Here is a 17,473-nt window from a genome sequence, read left to right as displayed (position 1 = left end):
GAAGATCCCACATGCCGCAGAGCGGCTGGGCCCGTGAGCCATGGCCGCTGAGCCTGCGCATCCGGAGCCTGTGCTCCGCAACGCGAGAGGCCACAACAGTGAGAGGCCCGCGTACCGCAAAAAAAAAATCCAGTGATGGGAAAGTTTGGCAAGTATATGGGGCTTGCGAGCAGGGTACATTGGAAGAAGCAGCAGAAGATAAAGTGGGAGAAGTGGGCTGGCACCTGATACTTGAGAGCCTTGAATATTAAGCTAAGGAGTCTGGATTTGGGCTAGTGGGCCATGGGGACCACTGAACATTCTTGAGCCAGGGAGAACATGAGAAGTACAAGGCTTAGACAAGTTTCTCTAGATCGGGGTCAGCAAACTTGTTCTGTAAAGAGGCAGATAATATTCTAGGTTTTGCAGGCCATGGGGCTTCTGTCATGGTTACTCAACTCTGCCATTGTAGAGAATGGGCATGGCTGTGTTCCCATGTAACTTTAATTACAAAAACAAGCAGTGGACCAGATTTGGCCCACAGGTGATGGTTTGCCAACCCCTGCTCTAGATGCAAGGTGGAGGTCAGATGGGTAGTAGGGTGGGGTCCTTAGGGCACCACTCAACAAAGCCAGGAGAAATGTGTGAACTCAAGCCAAATGGAGAATGGAGAGAGGGGACAGAGTCCAGTGAGGGGCTCTCTATCATGGCCAGCTCACAGTAGGCATTGAATTAATTTTGTTGAGTTACAGAAGCAGATAGACCTTTCAGGACTTAGTCACTGGTCAGTTATGGAGGGCGATGGAGCAAGTGGGAAGAGGATTCAGAATTGGGAGCCATGAGGAGCAGGTAGCACCTGATGGTGTGGCACTTACTAAATCTGAGATTCTGGCAGGACGTCTATGATGAGTCTGTGATGATTATTTATTCACTGAGTGAAAGTTTATTGAGCATCACTGAGTGCCAATCTTTGGGGATATAATGGAGCACAAGACAAGCAAGGTTCACATTCTGGGGAAGGTTAGCATCTAGCGGGGTAAATGACAATAAGCAAGAAAACAAACATCAGCAGCTAGCATGTATTGAACACTTGCCATCTGCCAGGTGCGATTCTAAATGCCATATATGGGGAAATTAATTTACCACACACAACCCCTGAGAGAGGTGTGAATATTATGACCATCTTAGAGATGAAACCATTGAGGCATAGAGAGAGTAAGCACTTTATCCAGGGACACACAGCTAGTGAGTGGAAGTCTAGGTCTAGAGCCCATTCACTTAACTTTACTGTACTGTCTTATCTATTACTAGAGAACAGAGCTGTCGTTGAAGAAAATCATATCCAGTAGTGATGAAGGAAACCAACAGGACCTGGGACAGAGAATAACAGGGGCAATCCCATTTAGACACAGCGACCAGAGAAGTTGTCTCTGAAGAGAAAGAAACAGCCTTGTGAAGAGTGTGGGAGGAGTGTGCCTGGCAGAGGGAACAGCGTTGTGAATGCCCTGAGGCAGCAAAGCCCTTGTGATGACAAGCGGCCACTGTAGTGAACGAGGAAAATGTGGCATGGCAACTCTGGTGGCACAGTATTAATTATCATGTCATCCCATCAGCCCCTCTAAATAGGCATCCTTATCCTCCATTTCATAGGAAGAAACAGGTTCAGAAGCATCCGGTTGATTTCCCGTAGTTACATAGAGAGTAGGTGGTGTGATTCTGTCTGGTAAGCAGTTGATGATGCAGACTCCAGAGAGAGGATGAATCTGGAGACCTTGAAGAGAGGCATAAGGCCCCAAAGGACAGCTTCAGCCTTTCGGGTAAAGCAAGAGAGGGTGGCCGTATGGGTGGTGCTGGAGCCTTGAGGGAAGGGGAGCGGTGAGTGTAGGACCTTGAGGGGCAATGAGAAGTCCCACATGTGGCCCGTCAAGATTTGGCTGCCTGCGTTGGCAGTGGACCCGGTCAGTGTAGGCCTTTCTCTCCCCAGCTGCACCGAGGAGCAGAGGGAAAGTGAAGGGAGTCCTCCCTGCTCTGTGCCTGAACGTGAGGGCTGGCCTGTTCCTCGGTGACCCTTATGCCTCTGTGCCTGCAGGACATCATCCTCACGGTGAAGGAGAAGCTGTCGATCCGAAGTATGGAGTACTTTGCGCTGGCCCTGGAGGAGCAGTACAACATCTCACGGCTGCATCTGCTGCACGAGGAGGAGCTCATCCAGCAGGTACCACCTGCTTCTGCTCCTGGTGAGGAGATCTGGACTGGGCAAGCTGCACGCCTCAGCCAGGACCTTTGGGTATAGGGCTGAGTGCATCTGCAGGTTTGATGCGCTTTCTTGTGCCCAGAAGGCACAGAGCTCACTCAGCCTGGTTTTTGTATGAGGTAGGCAGGCCCCTATTTTGCAGACAAGGAGACAGAGGCTTAGAGAAGTAAGGTGACTTACTCAAGGTAACACAGCCAATAGAGCTCTATCTTTTGCTTCCAATTCTGATGACCTTCCTCTGAACCTGCTGCCTTTGAGATGTCAGGGAAGCATCTGTTGCTGTGTCTAAGCCCTTTTTGTGAGACTTGCCCTCTGAGCTCGTCCTTGACGGCAGGACAGGGCTAACACAGTCAGTCCACCTGTACCACTCAATCTTTCAGCCACTCAGTGATTTGTCATACTAGCTTTTTAAAGCCAAACACAGGTCAGTTCCATAATTTTTAAGAAGAGAAACAGCATGAGCAAAGCATGAGCTCATGAAAGCCGCTCTGAGCATTCTTCACTGCAGATGAATTCCTACCATGGTCACTCATCTTCTAATACTGCTGCTTACAAACCTGTTTTTAAATCACTTCTGTTCCATTAGCATTGGAAAAAGAAATCAAGTTAAATCACTAAGATCATTGACGTGAAAAAGAAGTAAGGTACAGGAGAGAGAGAGAGAGATACACACACACACACACATAGATATGTATATATATAATGTATAATATACTATTATTTGTGGAAAAGAAAAGAATGTACATTTATAGGAGCATATATACACATAGACTGTCTCTGGAACAGTATATAAGAAACCAGACCCAGAGATTTCTTCTGGAAAGGGGTTGATGGGATCAATGGGAAACTTTGCTCTTTTGAGCCTTTTACATTTTATACCCATGGGAAAGTTAAATCGGCGGCAAAGGTCTGCACTGACTGGGGAAGCACTAAAACTGAAATCTCTGGGGACTTTCATTGTCTTTTTAAAAAAGTTGTTTTGTGGAATAACTGTGAGAACAAAAGCCGAAGGTGAATCGTGTCTCTCTTACGCATCCCAGGTGGTACAAAGGGAAGAGTCACATGACTACCGCTGCCTCTTCAGGGTGTGTTTTGTTCCCAAGGACCCCCTGGACCTCCTGAAAGAAGACCCAGTAGCCTTTGAATACCTCTATCTGCAGGTGACCCGGTCTGCCCTTCCTAAAATAACAGTGGTTGTTCTCAAAGGGGGCACATTGGGTTATTTTGAACATGAGCTCAAGGCAATTAATTAAGCAGCTCCCTGGTAGGGATTATCTTTATCTGAGGGAGAGTGGGCCTGATTATCCCTCAGCATTCCTTTTTATGTTACTGAGTTGCTATGTTAGGAGATTTGCAATATATTAATGAAATTAAGGCTTAGTCCTCGATGTAGATGATACATTTTCTAATACCATTTAGGATCTTTAGAGTTACAGTTTTTACTGCTAAAAGGGGCATTAGTACTTCAGAACCTTACTTCAGAAATGATGAAACTGGGTCTTGGAAAGGTTACATAATTTGCCTGGGTTCCCCATTTGGTGGTGGAGCCAAAAATGGGTTCCTTGATCTCCTAGCCCGGTGTACCACCTGTTCTGTTTCCTTAGGTGAGGTTTATTACGTCATTTTTATTCTGATGAAAAAATCATTTGGGAGACATCACCATTTTACAGATGAGATAACTAGGTGTATTGATTGTCCAAAGTCTTATAAAAATGGTGGCAGCAAATAATAACAACAACAGCAGCAGTACTTTATATTTGAATAACACAGCGTCCCTATACCTGCTTTCAAATGCATTATCTAATTTAAACCTCAGAGAAGCCATATAAGGTAGATGTGACTATCCTCATTTATCAAGGGGAAGTACCAGTGCGCAGATAGTCTTAGTCAAGTAACCAAGGTCACACAGCCCAGAATTGGCAGAGCCAGGTCTCAAAGCTGCCTTTCACCTGAGAGAACAAGGAACACAATCTGTTCTTGTTTCCCAGTTCCTCTGATCTAATCTCTCCTAGAGCTGCAGCGATGTGCTCCAGGAGCGCTTTGCCGTGGAAATGAAATGCAGCTCTGCGCTCCGGCTCGCGGCCCTGCACATCCAGGAGCGGATCTACGCATGTGCCCAGCCACAGAAGATCTCTTTGAAATACATAGAGTGAGTGGCAGGGGACTTCTGTGTCCCGCCAGCAGCAGCTGTGTTGCATTTGTAACTTGGCTGGCCCTGGGCCAGGATGGCCGGATTCACAGAAAGCTGATAGTCACCCACCTACCCATCTGTCTGTTGTCTTCCCATTCATTTCCCTCTCCACCCTGTCCAACCCAGCCTGGCTTCCCCAGATATCAGAACCTGGCTGCTCCCTCTGGGGCAGAAACCAACTCCAGATGGAATGACACAGGATCCCTTTGTAATTTCCCAGTTCCTGGGAGGATGTCTTGGGAAATCAGTTGACAACTTCAGCATAAAGCTCTTCTGAGGGCAGGAATGCCTTGAAGATTCATTTGGTGTGAACCAGTCATGTTGCCTTAGATTCCTATTAGGGTAGTTTCAAGTCCTGAGGTTCTGATACCTCCTGATTCTCAGTTTAAAATTTCACCTTGCTCTGTGTGGTGTCACCCCGATTTGCTAACCTCTTGCCTAAGCATCAAAATCGGATGGGGAATTATATTTAAAAAAATAAAACAAATCCTTGGCCTTACCCCTGATATACTAGGTCAAATCTATAGGGAGTGGTACCTGAGAATCTGTATTTTTAATGAGTTTGTTGAGAGGTTTTGAGGCTGTTAGGCTGGCATCATTCTGAAGCATGGCCTCAGGGATTCCCAGGTGCTGTGTGTTGCCCCATGAGAGTGTGCTATACAGGTGTGATGAGTAATGAGCTCCTAGAATGACCATGGGGTTTAATTCCTGAATGGCTGTTTTTTGTGGAGTGTGTGTGTGTTTGAATCGATGGATGGATGGATGGATAGATAGATAGATAGATAGATAATCACACACACACTCTTCATGTATATATTTACATACACTCCACAAAAGCAGCCATATATATCTTCTGCTGAAAAAGAAGCTTATAATTGCAGTATTCTTAGAAAACTAAGTACTGAATCAAATATAATTATACTCTTCATTAGAGTCAAGTACACTGTAAAAATGGGCCTCCTTGTCTCCAATGTCTTGTGGCAGGAAGGATTGGGGAATAGAGAACTTTATATCTCCAACTTTGCTACGAAACATGAAAGGAAAAGACATCAAGAAAGCCATCAGCTTCCACATGAAGAGGAACCAGAATTTGCTGGAACCCAGACAGAAGGTAATGTAGCCACGGCCCTTGTCGATCACACAGCTGTCTGTTGTGAAACCTCAGGGAAAGAATTTTCAACATTGACTGCATTTTAGACAAATGAAAACTCTGACTTCAACAGTCTTTTTCATTTTCTTTTTTCCTTACTTAAGCAACTTATTTCTGCTGCCCAGCTACGTTTAAATTATCTACAGATCCTTGGGGAACTCAAGACATATGGTGGGAAAATCTTTAATGCTACTTTAATGGTATGTATTAAAGAACTGTGGGGTCCTACCCTTATAAAGGTTGCAAGAGGTTCTCTGAAGATCAATGTATCTGTTAGCCTAAAATTCCTGAGGATTGGGTCATGGACTAGAATTTGTTTGGGAAACTAAATATTACGCCATTAGGGAGTGTCTATCAAGACATTGCTTAGAGCCAGCCCTCTGACAGATGCTGGGGGAGGCAGAGCTGAATGAGATGTGATTCCCACCCTAAAATGATGGAGCAAGGCACCCAACAAGACAAAGCAAAGCCACAAGAGGCACAGGACCATTGCTGTGGGGTTTGATGACAGAGGCCACCACTGCTAGCTTCAGGTTGAGTGGGAAAGAAGGGGTTAAGGAAAGGCAAGAAGGTTGGATTTGGCCAGATTTCAGTACAGAGGAAAGGCGTTTTGAGGGCAGGGTACTGTAAGAAGTTTACCCTGGAGCTTTGGGTATACGAAGGTAAAGAGGAAAAAATGGAAATCACGAAGGAAAGATAAGAATGTTAGACTGACTGCCATGCTGGGGCCCCGATTGTTCAGAAGAAGGGAAGAAGTAAGGGGTGGAAGGGTGAGAAGGGAAAAGAGAAGCAAAAGAGCCCCCTGCTGTGTTACCCATTCCTCCCCTGGCCTGCTTTTTGGAGCCTAGGCCTAGAGCTATGTGCTTTGCCGCAGTCAGTGATGGGGGGTGTGGCCTAAGGGAACTCTCCCTCACCACTCAGTCAGCCCCAGAACTCTCCAGCACAAAGCCAGACAATTTACCAGTTATATATATATATATATATATTTTATAATAGCAAAACTCCTTTCAGTGCATTTGGTGTGCCTCTCAGTCATTTACAGCAGTGATGGGTCAATTTAATCAGACTGCTGACCTAACAATGTAAATGGAAAAAGAGAATCAGTGTTTTGAGAGAAAGGAAGAGCATCAGATAGTCAGAGGAAGGGAAAAATAGATTGAGTCTTTGTACAAGTAGAGGACTAAATGGTAGAAAAGAGACTAGATCACAGCAAGGAAACTTGAAAGTACAAGAAAAACTGCCCACTTTTCCCAAGGGCTAAATCTGCCCTCTGCCAACTGTCTAGGTCCCATCCCCAGCTCCTCTTTACCTTTCCTGTCTAAGGAAAGAGCTGGTAGTGGGAGGAGAAACCAACCACGTTGAACTGGCTCAGGGTGCTTGCTGGGCACTGGGGGTTACAAATGTAGATACATGCAGACTCTGTTGTCAGGGACCTTAGCATGGAATATGACTTAAATACAAAAAATTAGAGTAAGAAGTCTTACCTCAGTGCTATCAGAGAAGTGCAGAGGATATGGTGTGAAAACAACACAGAGGAAAAGGACTGTTGTGGTTTGAGGAGCAGGTCAGGCCGATGTTTTCTGTAGGCAGTAGGTTTCGACGGAAGCTTTTAAAGAAGGGTCAGGATTTCAGTAGATAGTGATGACAGGCAAGGGATTCCAAGAGGAGGGCACAGCATGAATATAGGTACATAGGTGTGAAACTATATGGTTGTGTTTATGGAACAGGTCAAAGTCCTGTGGTTTGATTCTCTATTGTGAAGTGTATTATGGGAGATAAAGTTATACTTAATTTATCTGTAGATGGGGCCCAGGTTAGGCTATCATCTAACTTGGTAGTCTAGGGGAGTGGTGGTGAGGACCTGAAATAAGAATCAAGGGGTTTGCAGAGAGAGGTATCATGTCCTACATGTACAATGTATTTTTTCACTAGCTTGTGAATGGAAACTAATTCCCTTTCCCCCCTTCTGCAGTTACAGGATAGAGAATCCTACATTGCCCTTCTAGTTGGAGCCAAGTATGGCATTAGCCACATTATCAACAGCAAACTCAACATCATGTCCACGTTGGCAGAGTTTGCAAACATCAGTCGTGTAGAGCTGACAGAAGAGTCTGAGAAAGTGAGCATGGTCAAAGTGCATCTTCAGAACATCAAGGTAATACGTGGGGAAGAGATTTTTGAGTCCAGCGTCTGGAATCTGGGGCTAAATATTCAAGGGTAGTTTATATGAGTTTGGATATTAAGAAAGTCTAATGTCCAACATTTGCTTAAGAGGTGGAATTGTCCATTCTGTCCCATCAAAGGGAAAGTGATGAACAGGGTGCATTTTCCTGGACAGGTCCTAAAAGGTTTTTTATATAAACTGAGCTGGACCATGTACTTTCCTGATGGGTTCAGAAACTTAGATGGGAGCACCAGAGGGTTTTATTACATGCATGGGACCAGAATGGCTGCCCAGGATTTTGGGTGGCAGCAGTTAAAATGGGTAAATGGTGTGGGGTACTTCCTGAGCCTCTCTGGAAGGTCCTACAGTTATCCTGCCTTCCTTTGATTTAATCCCAACGTGCTCAGGGCTGGTGCTTCATTCTTCTTATCCCCCTCTCCTCCTTCTCTACTCGCTCCTGCTTCTTTTCCTTTTCCAGGTCAGGTCTTGAAGGGGTCCCATGGTATGAATGAACAGGGTAGGGTGGTTGGGATAGGGGGACAGGAGACATTGTGGAGATTGGATGGGAGGATCCCACTGTGCATGTGTGAGTGTGTGTGCATGCATGTGTGGTTGTGGGTGTGCACACATGTGCACACTCATTTCAAGTCTTGTAGATGAGAAAATGGGACACCAGGGGGCCTGCCTGTGGACCGTGGCTGGATTTAGTTGGAATCTCTCACTGGCGCCACATGGCCTTGTTGCCAGTCTTCAGACTATCCCTTAGCCCTTTATAAACATAAGAGCTCTTTTTACTTTCAAAGGTTCTGACTTTGCTGCTGGAATCCAACAGTGCAAAAGACCTAGCCTGCCTGATTGCTGGGTACTACAGGCTATATGTCGACCCAGTTACCTCCGTTTTCCTCTGGCCGGGAAACAAACAACAGGTGCACCGGGTATCCGCTGAAGAAGGTGAGGCGCTGAGGCTTGCCCCAGTAAGGACAGGCCCACTTCACTGCCTTGTAGGTCAGGGCAGCCTAAAAGGAGGTGGTACATTGAATGGATCTGAGACTCCAAGTGGAAGTAAGCAGTTGATCTTTCCAAAATCCTAAATAGAGAAGCTTTCTTTGTACCTGAGAGTCCCCTAAAGCCAAAGAAGGCTTTGGAAGGTCTCTGATTCCCTGCAGTATTTTCTAAAAGCATCTCTAAGATCCACTGCATTTTATCTTTCTTTGCCGGTAAAACAAGATGTCAGTTATTTGTTCAGAAAATACAGCTGACCTAGCTTCTCTTCCCATTCCTGGGCACTCTTTTGCATTTTCTTGAATTACAATAAAAATTCTCAACCTCACATGTTTAGAAGAAGGGGGTACCTGGAGATAGAAGGGAAAATCATATGATGTAAGGAATGAAGTAGGGGAGGCCAGATGAGATGAACATTTTCCCAGGCCAACTCCCAGTTTCTACCAGGCTTTGCTTCAGCACTACTTTTTTTTTAATTGGGGTATAGCTGTTTTACAATGTTGTGTTAGCTTCTACCGCACGGCAAAGTGGAGTTCCCTGTGCTCTATGGCAGGTTCTCATTAGTTATCTATTTTATACATATTAGTTAGTGTATATATGTCAATCCCAATCTCCCAATTCATCCCACCCCCCCCCTTTCCTCCCTTGGTGCTTCAGCAGTATTGATGCAGCATTTTCCCAGTGGTTTGCTGATAAATGTTTAACAACTGTCTCTGCAGGGATAAAACAAAACAAAACAGAATTCTAATTTGAAGCAATTGCCTATTTCCATGGCATAAACACTCCCACCATGACTAATTTCAAGCCCCCCATGTGCTGTCACTGAACATGAAGGTGGGGAGAGGTGCTCAGTAGCGCACCATTACATGGCATTTCCTCCATGTGGATAAAATATGCATAAGTAATCATAGATACTGGATGAGACTAAAGTAAAATAATTAGGAAGTGAAGATTTTGTGTGCTTGTTACCTTTGTCTTTCACACAATTTATGAACAAGGGATGATACTTCTGAATATGGTCAGGGAGACAGCGCCCCATGGAGTGGTGCTGTTGTGGAGGCCTGCTGGGGGCGCAGGGCAGGCGGCAGTGGTCACAGGAGGCCTCCAGAGCAGGAGGTATTTGAAAGAGGTCATGAAGAACATGGTGGAGTTAACCAGGCAAAGAAGGGAGGAGAGATCCTTTGAAGCAGAGGGGACACAATGGAGGCATGACACGAAGGGTAAGGTCGTGATGTGTGAGAAGCTCCCTGTAGTGGCTGGAGCATGGGAAGGCTGCAGTGGGTGACCAGGCTGCTGAGAAGGGGTGGGGGCTGCACTGTGACAGGGGACAAAGTTGCTGAGGAGGGCTATGGGCCATCCTGTTAGAGGGTGACCAGGCTGCTGAGGGGATCAGGGCCATCCTGTGAGAGGCCCCAACCTTAGTAGGAGAGCTTAGGTGCTTCCCTGTAGACGAGAGAAACCAAAAGAGGGTTTAAATAGAGTGTAATGTGATCAGAGAGAAGTTTAGAAGGATCACACCTGGAGGCTTATGGTGCCTGAGAAATTGGAGACCTGGCTCAATGCCCCCCAACACGCTCACCATGAATCCCTCCCAAGTACCAGCAGTGGATGACTTTTAACTTTCCTAAAAGCCCTGTGGCACCAGTAGGTCCCTAGGCCAGGCTTAAGAATGGTGCCAGCCTAGCAGCCTCAGAACCCCCAATAAAGTTGCTAAAATACGGATTCCTGGGCCTCACTCCCTAGATATCAGACTCAGTTCATCAGGGCTAGGTCCAGGGATCTGTTCTGTTTTGTTTTTTTTAATGATTCCCAATCTAATTTTGATGCCCAGTCAGGACAACAGAGCTGAGAGTTTTAGGAGGGCCTTAGGAAACCAACTAAATACCCAGATGTTTCCATGGACAGATAGATCTCCTTGGATATGGAGGTAATCCTGTCTCCTTTAGTGGTTGTTCAGATAGATGTGGGAAAGGAGACTTGACACTGTGGGGAGAACATGGAATTTGGAGTCCCGTGGACCCTGTGTCAGTCAGTGTAGCATGACCTGGGCCTGTCACCCTTCTGAACCTCAGTCCTCTCATCTGGAAACTGGGAGGGCAGGCAGAGAGGGGGCGGGAGGATACATAAGCATCTGCCTGTCCCCAGATGCTGTTTTGTAACCCTTGGTGTCTCCTGTGTTTCAGGCTACGAATCCAGGGCATGCATTGACTCCGAGGAGTCCTCTGAAGTGGACTGCATGTTGGAGCCCCTCTCTGACAGACACCTGCTGAAGCTGGGCCCCTGCAGACCACTTGTAGAAGAGGAGCAGCCTCCTGGGGACAGCTCCACGCCTGAGGTGGCCGAGAAAGGCCCAAGCACCTGCGGGGCCAGCAGCAAAACAGACAGTGCTGAGTCTGAGGCATCAGACTCGGCCAACGCTGAGAGCCGAGGCTGCAGGACCAGTGGCTCAAGCGAGTCCATGGATGCCCTGGAAGAGGATGACCTGGACGCCTGCTCCTCCAGCAGCTCCAGCTTCTTCCACCTGGGCTCAGTAGGCTTCCCAGAGAATCTTGATTCTGACAGCCAAGAGGAGAGAAGCAGGATCGAAACCAGTGGCTTTCTCTGTCTCCTGGACCTGGCTCGGAGAGCCATCCCTGAGTGCCAGAAGACAGAGTTTTCTGAGAGTCCCGCTCCTGAAACCTTCAGCTGGGGACCGGAACTGAGCGCGGTCAGGCTGGACCCCAGGATGTACGAGGGCAGCCAGATTGACTACTACAACCTGTGCACCAATGTCTCCCCCGCCAGCCACCTGAGTGACAGCTCGGACAGCACAGCTTCCCGGCAGGGTCGGGGCCTGGCAGCCTGGGCCCAGCAGGGAGGGCCTGAGGCCCAGCCCAGCTCCACGCTGCAAGCGCTGGCCCTGTGCCTGCCGCTGGCCTTGGAGGATGGCAGTTCGGATGAGGAATACTATGATGCAGCTGACAAGCTCACACCCCCAGATGCCTCCTCAGGTGAGCCCTCCCTCGCAGGTCTGTGGATTGTGCAGGCAGCTCCTCAGCACCCACCGGGGTCAGGGGCCAAGCTTGATGGGAAAACAGGTAGGTAAAGCACGGTCCTTGTTCTCTTTTGAGGTGGGCCAGCTGGGCTCAGTGGATCACATTATGGGCATCCCGACTTCAAGTAAGGGCTGCAAGGGAGGTTCAGAGAACTGTGGGCAGGCAGAGATGGGTGGCATTAATTCAACAGTGGCAATCAGGGAAGGCTTCCCAGAAGAGGCAGCAAATGGGCCAGGCGTTGTAAGATGGACAGAATTTACACAGAAAGAAAAGGGTTTGACAGCCCAGCAGAGGGAAGCAGCTGTGCCGTTGTTGACCCCAAAGCTTTAAATGAGGCCTTGAAACAAAAAGAACCTAACTGACAGGCTGTTGGTGGCCCTGAAGGGACCCGGACATAAGGCAGGGGGATCATGTTTCTTTCCGGATCCTCATCCCTTCCTCCACAAAGGGTGTGGGGTGTCTTTCCACACAGAATGACTTCCTAAGCTGACCAGAGATCCTTGTGGGACATTTACACACACACACACACACACACACACACACACACACTCTCTCTCTCTCTCTCTCTCTCTCACTCTGAACTCTGAAGAAAAAAATTGGAAAATAGCACACAGACATTAGGGGTGACCTACTAAGAGCTGGGGAAGCTGCAGCCCTTTTCTTTGTTCCAGCCCTTTCCTGTTGTGCCCTGCCCTCTAGTGGTTTCCCGTTGCTCGTGGGAGAAAGGCCAGCTTCTTAGCAGCCCCTGCAAGGCTTCTTGAGGCCCTCTGTGACATGGCCTCTGCCTGTTTCTCTCCTTCCCCCTGAGCCCTGTCCATGCATTCCTGCCACACAGACCTCCTTGCCATTCTTTAAAAGTGCCCAGTTATTTTCTACTTCCAGCCTTTCCACCTGAAACATTCCTCATCCTGATCTTTGCTTGCTGATGCCCATCCATCTATCAGGCCTCAAATTCACTTCCTCTGGGAATATTAACCAGACCGCCAGGACTAGGGCAGGTCTCCCCATCCCTGTCACACACCCTGGGTGCTTCCTGCCTGGCACTTGGCACTGCCTGTAGTTGCATATTTATTTGTGTGATTTTTGTATTGATGTTTCTCTCCTTCACTAAACTGAAAACTCCTTTGAGTGTGAACTGTGCGTTTCACACTCATCTCTGTGTCCTGGCACATAGTGCCTGGCGGTTGCTGCTAAATGGATAAATGAATGCACTCTCCACCATCTACCCTGACTTCGTTAACCGACCTAGAAACCTATGGCCAGATTGTGCCCTGCTTCCCACAGAACCCAGCCAACTGCCATCCATGCCCCCAGCCTTGCCCTTCTGGGTCAGCCATTATGCTAGAGGCAAGATGGGCGTGAGACAGACCATCAGTCAAGGCCTTCCTTTATGGGAGTCCAGTCAGGGATATAAGGTCCACACTAGATACTCCCTCTTTTACAGAGAGCCAGTGAGGAGCTGGGGAGACAGCCCAGACCTGGGACTCCTGAGCCTGGGGTCTGGTCTGGCCCCTGACTCAGTGTGGGAGCCTCTCCCTTTTTAGGCTTCAGAAACACCCTTGGTCAGTGGCTGTAGGTGGCCTAGAGCGGCAATTCCAAAATGTGGCTGGAATTCCAAAACATCGAAATCACCCAAGGGACCTGTTTAAAATATGGTATATTCCTAGACCCCAGCTTCAGAGATTCTGATTTAGGAGGTCTGAGGAGCAGCCTAGGATTTGATGAAGTTTTTAATAAAGTTCAGCCAGGGTGCAAAACACTGGTCTGAGTCTAAGAGCCCTCTGGTTCTCAGGTGCTAGCCTGTGATCTTAATTCCTTCTGGCTGATTCCCAGGACTTCTTCACAAAAGTGCATCTCCTTGCAGAAAGATCCATCCTGGTATGTGCAAGACCCCTCATGCCCATGACTGAGAGTCACAGCCACTTTTTGTCAAAAGAAAGCTCGCTTGGGACCCTCACCCATGTAGTGACAATCATAACAATGACAGCACTGGCTCCCTTTAGTGAACACCCATTAGGCACAGGCCTTGTGCCAGGAGCTTGATACGTACTAAGTCATCTAACCAGCATGGCAGTGCTGATCGACACCACTGGTACTGACTGACTTGGGTTAATGTAAGCACAGAGAGAAAGTGTTGAAAGGATGTAAGATAGCTTAGAGAATTGCCAGCAGAGGTGAAGACCTGGTTCAGACGCAGGCAACAACCAGATCGGGGGTGGGATAGCAGGATTCTTCATTGTACTGTCAGGATACTGTGGCTGCAAAGAACGGGCTCTACTGTTTTTTGTGTTTTGTTTTTTTTTTTAATCAATGTGTTTGAGTTTGAAATTTTAGGAAATTTTGTGACTGACTTTCTAGGTCATAAATCTGACCACTTGGCTGATGTGGATAGGGCCCCTTCATTAATAGTTCCAGCAGACTGTAACCACTGGGGAGATGTCATTCCCCAAAAGGAAGTTGGGGTACTGTGACCAAAAGATAAGGCAATGGATCTTGGGCAACCAAGAACCAAAAAAGGTCTACCACGGTGATCATCCCCATCTTTCAGAAGAGGAAATTGAGGAGCTCAAGATTTAACATGCCCACGGTTACACAGCCCAGCCAGGATTTGAACCCAGGCAATCCTGAGTCCTGAGCCCAAGATCTACAAGTCTTTTTGTTGTTGTGCTTTTCACGTTCTTTTTTCTTTCTTGGTTCTCAGGGCTCAGAGCTGCTTCTGCTGCAGAAACCAGTGCCACAAGCTCACAGAATAAGGCCAGCACTTGCAGCCCTGAGGACAGCCTGAATCCGGAGCCAGGGGGAAGAGAGCCAAGCAGAAGGGGAGGGGTGAAAAAGTATGCCAAGACCCTGAGGAAAAGAAGGTCTTTCCTAAAGACCGACTACACCTGTCAGGTCTCATTTCCCCTGATGCCATCAGCCTCCCTGGAGAGCGTGGACGACGTGTGCTACTATGACCGGGAGCCCTACCTGGCCCTCAGTGCACCCTCCCCAACTGTGTCCTGTCTGCAAGACGTGCAGGGTGAGCCTGGCCTCCTGGAGACCAAGGCCCTGGGGCTGCTGGCTCCCCTGAGGGAGACCAAGAGCAAAAACCCCGCCTCCCGGGCCATGGAGATGGAGCCAGAGACCATGGAAACCAAGTCGGTCATCGACTCTCGAGTGTTTTCTATTTCTGCCATTCGCCTCCGGATTGACCCCAGCCATAAAGAGAATTCTGGGATTGCCCCTCTGACCGCCAGTGTTGCCAGTTCCCCAGAAAACACTCCTCACAGTCCCAACCCAGGCTTATCTGGCCCAGATACAGCTCAGGTAGGGCTTCCCCAGACCTCATCTCCATTTCAAGACTCGGATGGCAGTGCCCCCCGAGAACTTGCCATGGAGCTTGGGGACAGCACCTCCTCCCTCTCCAGTGCTGACTTGAACCCAGACAGAATCTGCCTGACCAGCAGCCCAGGGCCACATAATATCTCTCAAGGAGGCACACTAGAGCTGGGAGGAGTCCAGACAGAAAGAGGACTGGGATCTCTGTTTACAAATCATATGCAAGAAACTGCCCCCCAGGACACAGGGTCTCTGTTGTCTCCTCGAGACAGGCCTAGAAGTGGTGAATGTGGAATAAATTCAGAAGAGAAGATGGCTTCTTTCCCTACGAAGGAGGAGCAGCAAGGACAACTATCTTTGGAACATGATAGAGAAGTTACAAACAAAAATGGCACCAACTTATTTCATGATGAATCTGAGAAGGATCCAGGTGACCCCAAGGGTGACATGTTGAATGCTGTTCAACAGACTGTTGGTGTCAGTGCTCCAGCTGGTGGCATGGTAGCCTCCCTCTCCTTGGAGACTCCTGTAACAAGGACTGAACAGACCCCACCACATTCCCCCAGAGACCCCCAAGGACAAAGCAGAGAAACCCCAGGCCAAGCCTGCCAGGCCCAAGAACAAAAACTATTGGCAGAGCTGGATTTAGACCTGGATTTCTTGCTTAGGGACCAGACCATTTCATCAGCTTTCCCTCTGGAGGTCAAGGCAGAGCCACCTAACCATGTGATAGGGGAAGATACCACCCCTAGGGACACTCCTCAGCAGGTCTGTTTGAATCCAGGGCCTTCTCTGCCAGAGCCACTACCGTGTTCTCAAGAGGAGCCCCACTTAGAAGGTTCAAATCATTGTTCACTGCCAGAAAGCAAAGACAAAAGCCCTAGCATGTGCCTTCCTAATGAGAAGTCTTTCCTGTGCTTTGCCCCAGAAAGCTATCCTAAAGTTTCTGCCAGTCTCAGGACGGCCACATCTTCGGGGTTTGCAGGCATGAATGAGACTGTGGCCCCTAGAACTGGGATGGAGCAGTGCAGCTGCCAGTTCTCCTATGCCACGTGCTTCCGTGGCCTGCAGGCAGAGACGGAGGAGGAAGACAGGGGCCTGGAAGCACACCCCACAGCCCCCCTCACCTCACCACCCTCTGCAGGAGGCCAGCTGGCCCTGCCCTGGAGGCCTGCCCGGGTCCACAGCTGCAGCACTGAGCCCCTGTCGAGGAACAGCCACATCTGGCCGGAGTACTGCGCCAGGGCTCTGAGACAGCTGAAAGCTGCCCCTGCCAGCACCCCCGAGGGCTTCATCCAACTCACGGAGAGCTTGCTGGAATTAGAGAACATTTTAGAAGCTTCCTGGGGAAATGGGAATACGCACCCTCCCGAGAAGTGCACCTGGCACTTTTCTGAAAGCAGGAGCCGCCTCTGCATGGGCTCCCAAAAGCTCCTGTTGAGCTGTCAGCACGTGATCAGAACGGACCAGTCCCCCGAGGAGGTGCAGGGTGCTGTGCGCGACACCTTCCAGCACCTGGTCCAGCTGGCCGGCCTGTGCTTCCAGTTCACAGCCTGCAGCCTCTGCTCCACCCGACACAGAGAGGCAGCAGGGAACCTGAGGGATGTGGTATACACCTACCACCAGTTTGTGGAGGCCGCTAAGCTCACCTGCGAGAGAGGCTACCATGACCTGAGTGTGAAACTCTTGGCCCGTCAGTGTACGGCCCTCACAGCTGCTGTATTCTGTTTGACCCAGAAGTTCTGGTTCTCCACTGCCCTGTGAGAGGGCCAGTTGGCCAGACCCCCTGTCCTGCCCTGGACACTTCCCTGAGCAGCTCCTACCATTCCTCTGCCCACCCCTCTCCAATGTTTATTATTTAGAGTGTTCAAATAAACCGCTGCTTACTCTTTGCCTGAATCATACAGAGTGATGACAAGTTTGGGCCAAAAGCATCCGCTCATATTTGTTCAGCAAACATTCACTGGCTTATTCATAAAGATAAGGAAGACAAGCCTCTGCCCCTGGCCAGGATGCTCACAGCCCCTCTGGGTGGGTACAGACAAGCAGATTGCCATCAGTAATGTGTGTACCCTAGGAGGAGCATACCCTGCGAGTGTGGAAGCAAGAAGCCACAAACTGTCCCAAGAAGGCAGGGATGAGGGAGGAAGGTGGAGCCACTGAAAAATTGTCTTGACTTCTCACATCACACTGATTTGGCAATAACCTCTGCAAATAGGAGTGAATACTTGGGATATTTGATAGATTCCACCTTCACAAGTTTTGGTTTGCAGCACCTGCGCCCGGAGGCCTGGTATTCTTGGCGGCCTCGCTGCGATAAGCATAGGTTGCCACTAGGTGGCAGTAAGCACCTTAGTTGCCTGGCCCCCCCATATCCAGG

General features: G+C 48.7%; 1 protein-coding gene across 3 annotated transcripts in view; it reads left to right on the top strand.

Moving 5' to 3' along the window:
- Positions 1-16,984, top strand: part of FRMPD1 (FERM and PDZ domain containing 1) — a 130,285-nt gene extending 113,301 nt beyond the window's left edge. For all 3 annotated transcript variants that reach the window (XM_032636366.1, XM_032636365.1, XM_032636364.1), the window contains exons 8-16: positions 2,069-2,194; positions 3,274-3,393; positions 4,246-4,382; positions 5,409-5,535; positions 5,679-5,774; positions 7,547-7,729; positions 8,542-8,689; positions 10,924-11,730; positions 14,477-16,984. In XM_032636366.1, the coding sequence (XP_032492257.1) occupies positions 2,069-2,194; positions 3,274-3,393; positions 4,246-4,382; positions 5,409-5,535; positions 5,679-5,774; positions 7,547-7,729; positions 8,542-8,689; positions 10,924-11,730; positions 14,477-16,857 (4,125 nt within the window). In that variant the 3' untranslated portion in view covers positions 16,858-16,984. The remainder of the gene's footprint in view (positions 1-2,068; positions 2,195-3,273; positions 3,394-4,245; positions 4,383-5,408; positions 5,536-5,678; positions 5,775-7,546; positions 7,730-8,541; positions 8,690-10,923; positions 11,731-14,476) is intronic.
- Positions 16,985-17,473: the final 489 nt, after the last annotated feature.

This window comes from Phocoena sinus, chromosome 6, assembly GCF_008692025.1.
Source record: "Phocoena sinus isolate mPhoSin1 chromosome 6, mPhoSin1.pri, whole genome shotgun sequence".
NCBI classification, from domain to species: Eukaryota; Metazoa; Chordata; class Mammalia; order Artiodactyla; family Phocoenidae; genus Phocoena; species Phocoena sinus.
Note: the sequence above shows the minus strand (reverse complement) of the source record. Positions and strands in the feature narration are given on the sequence as shown.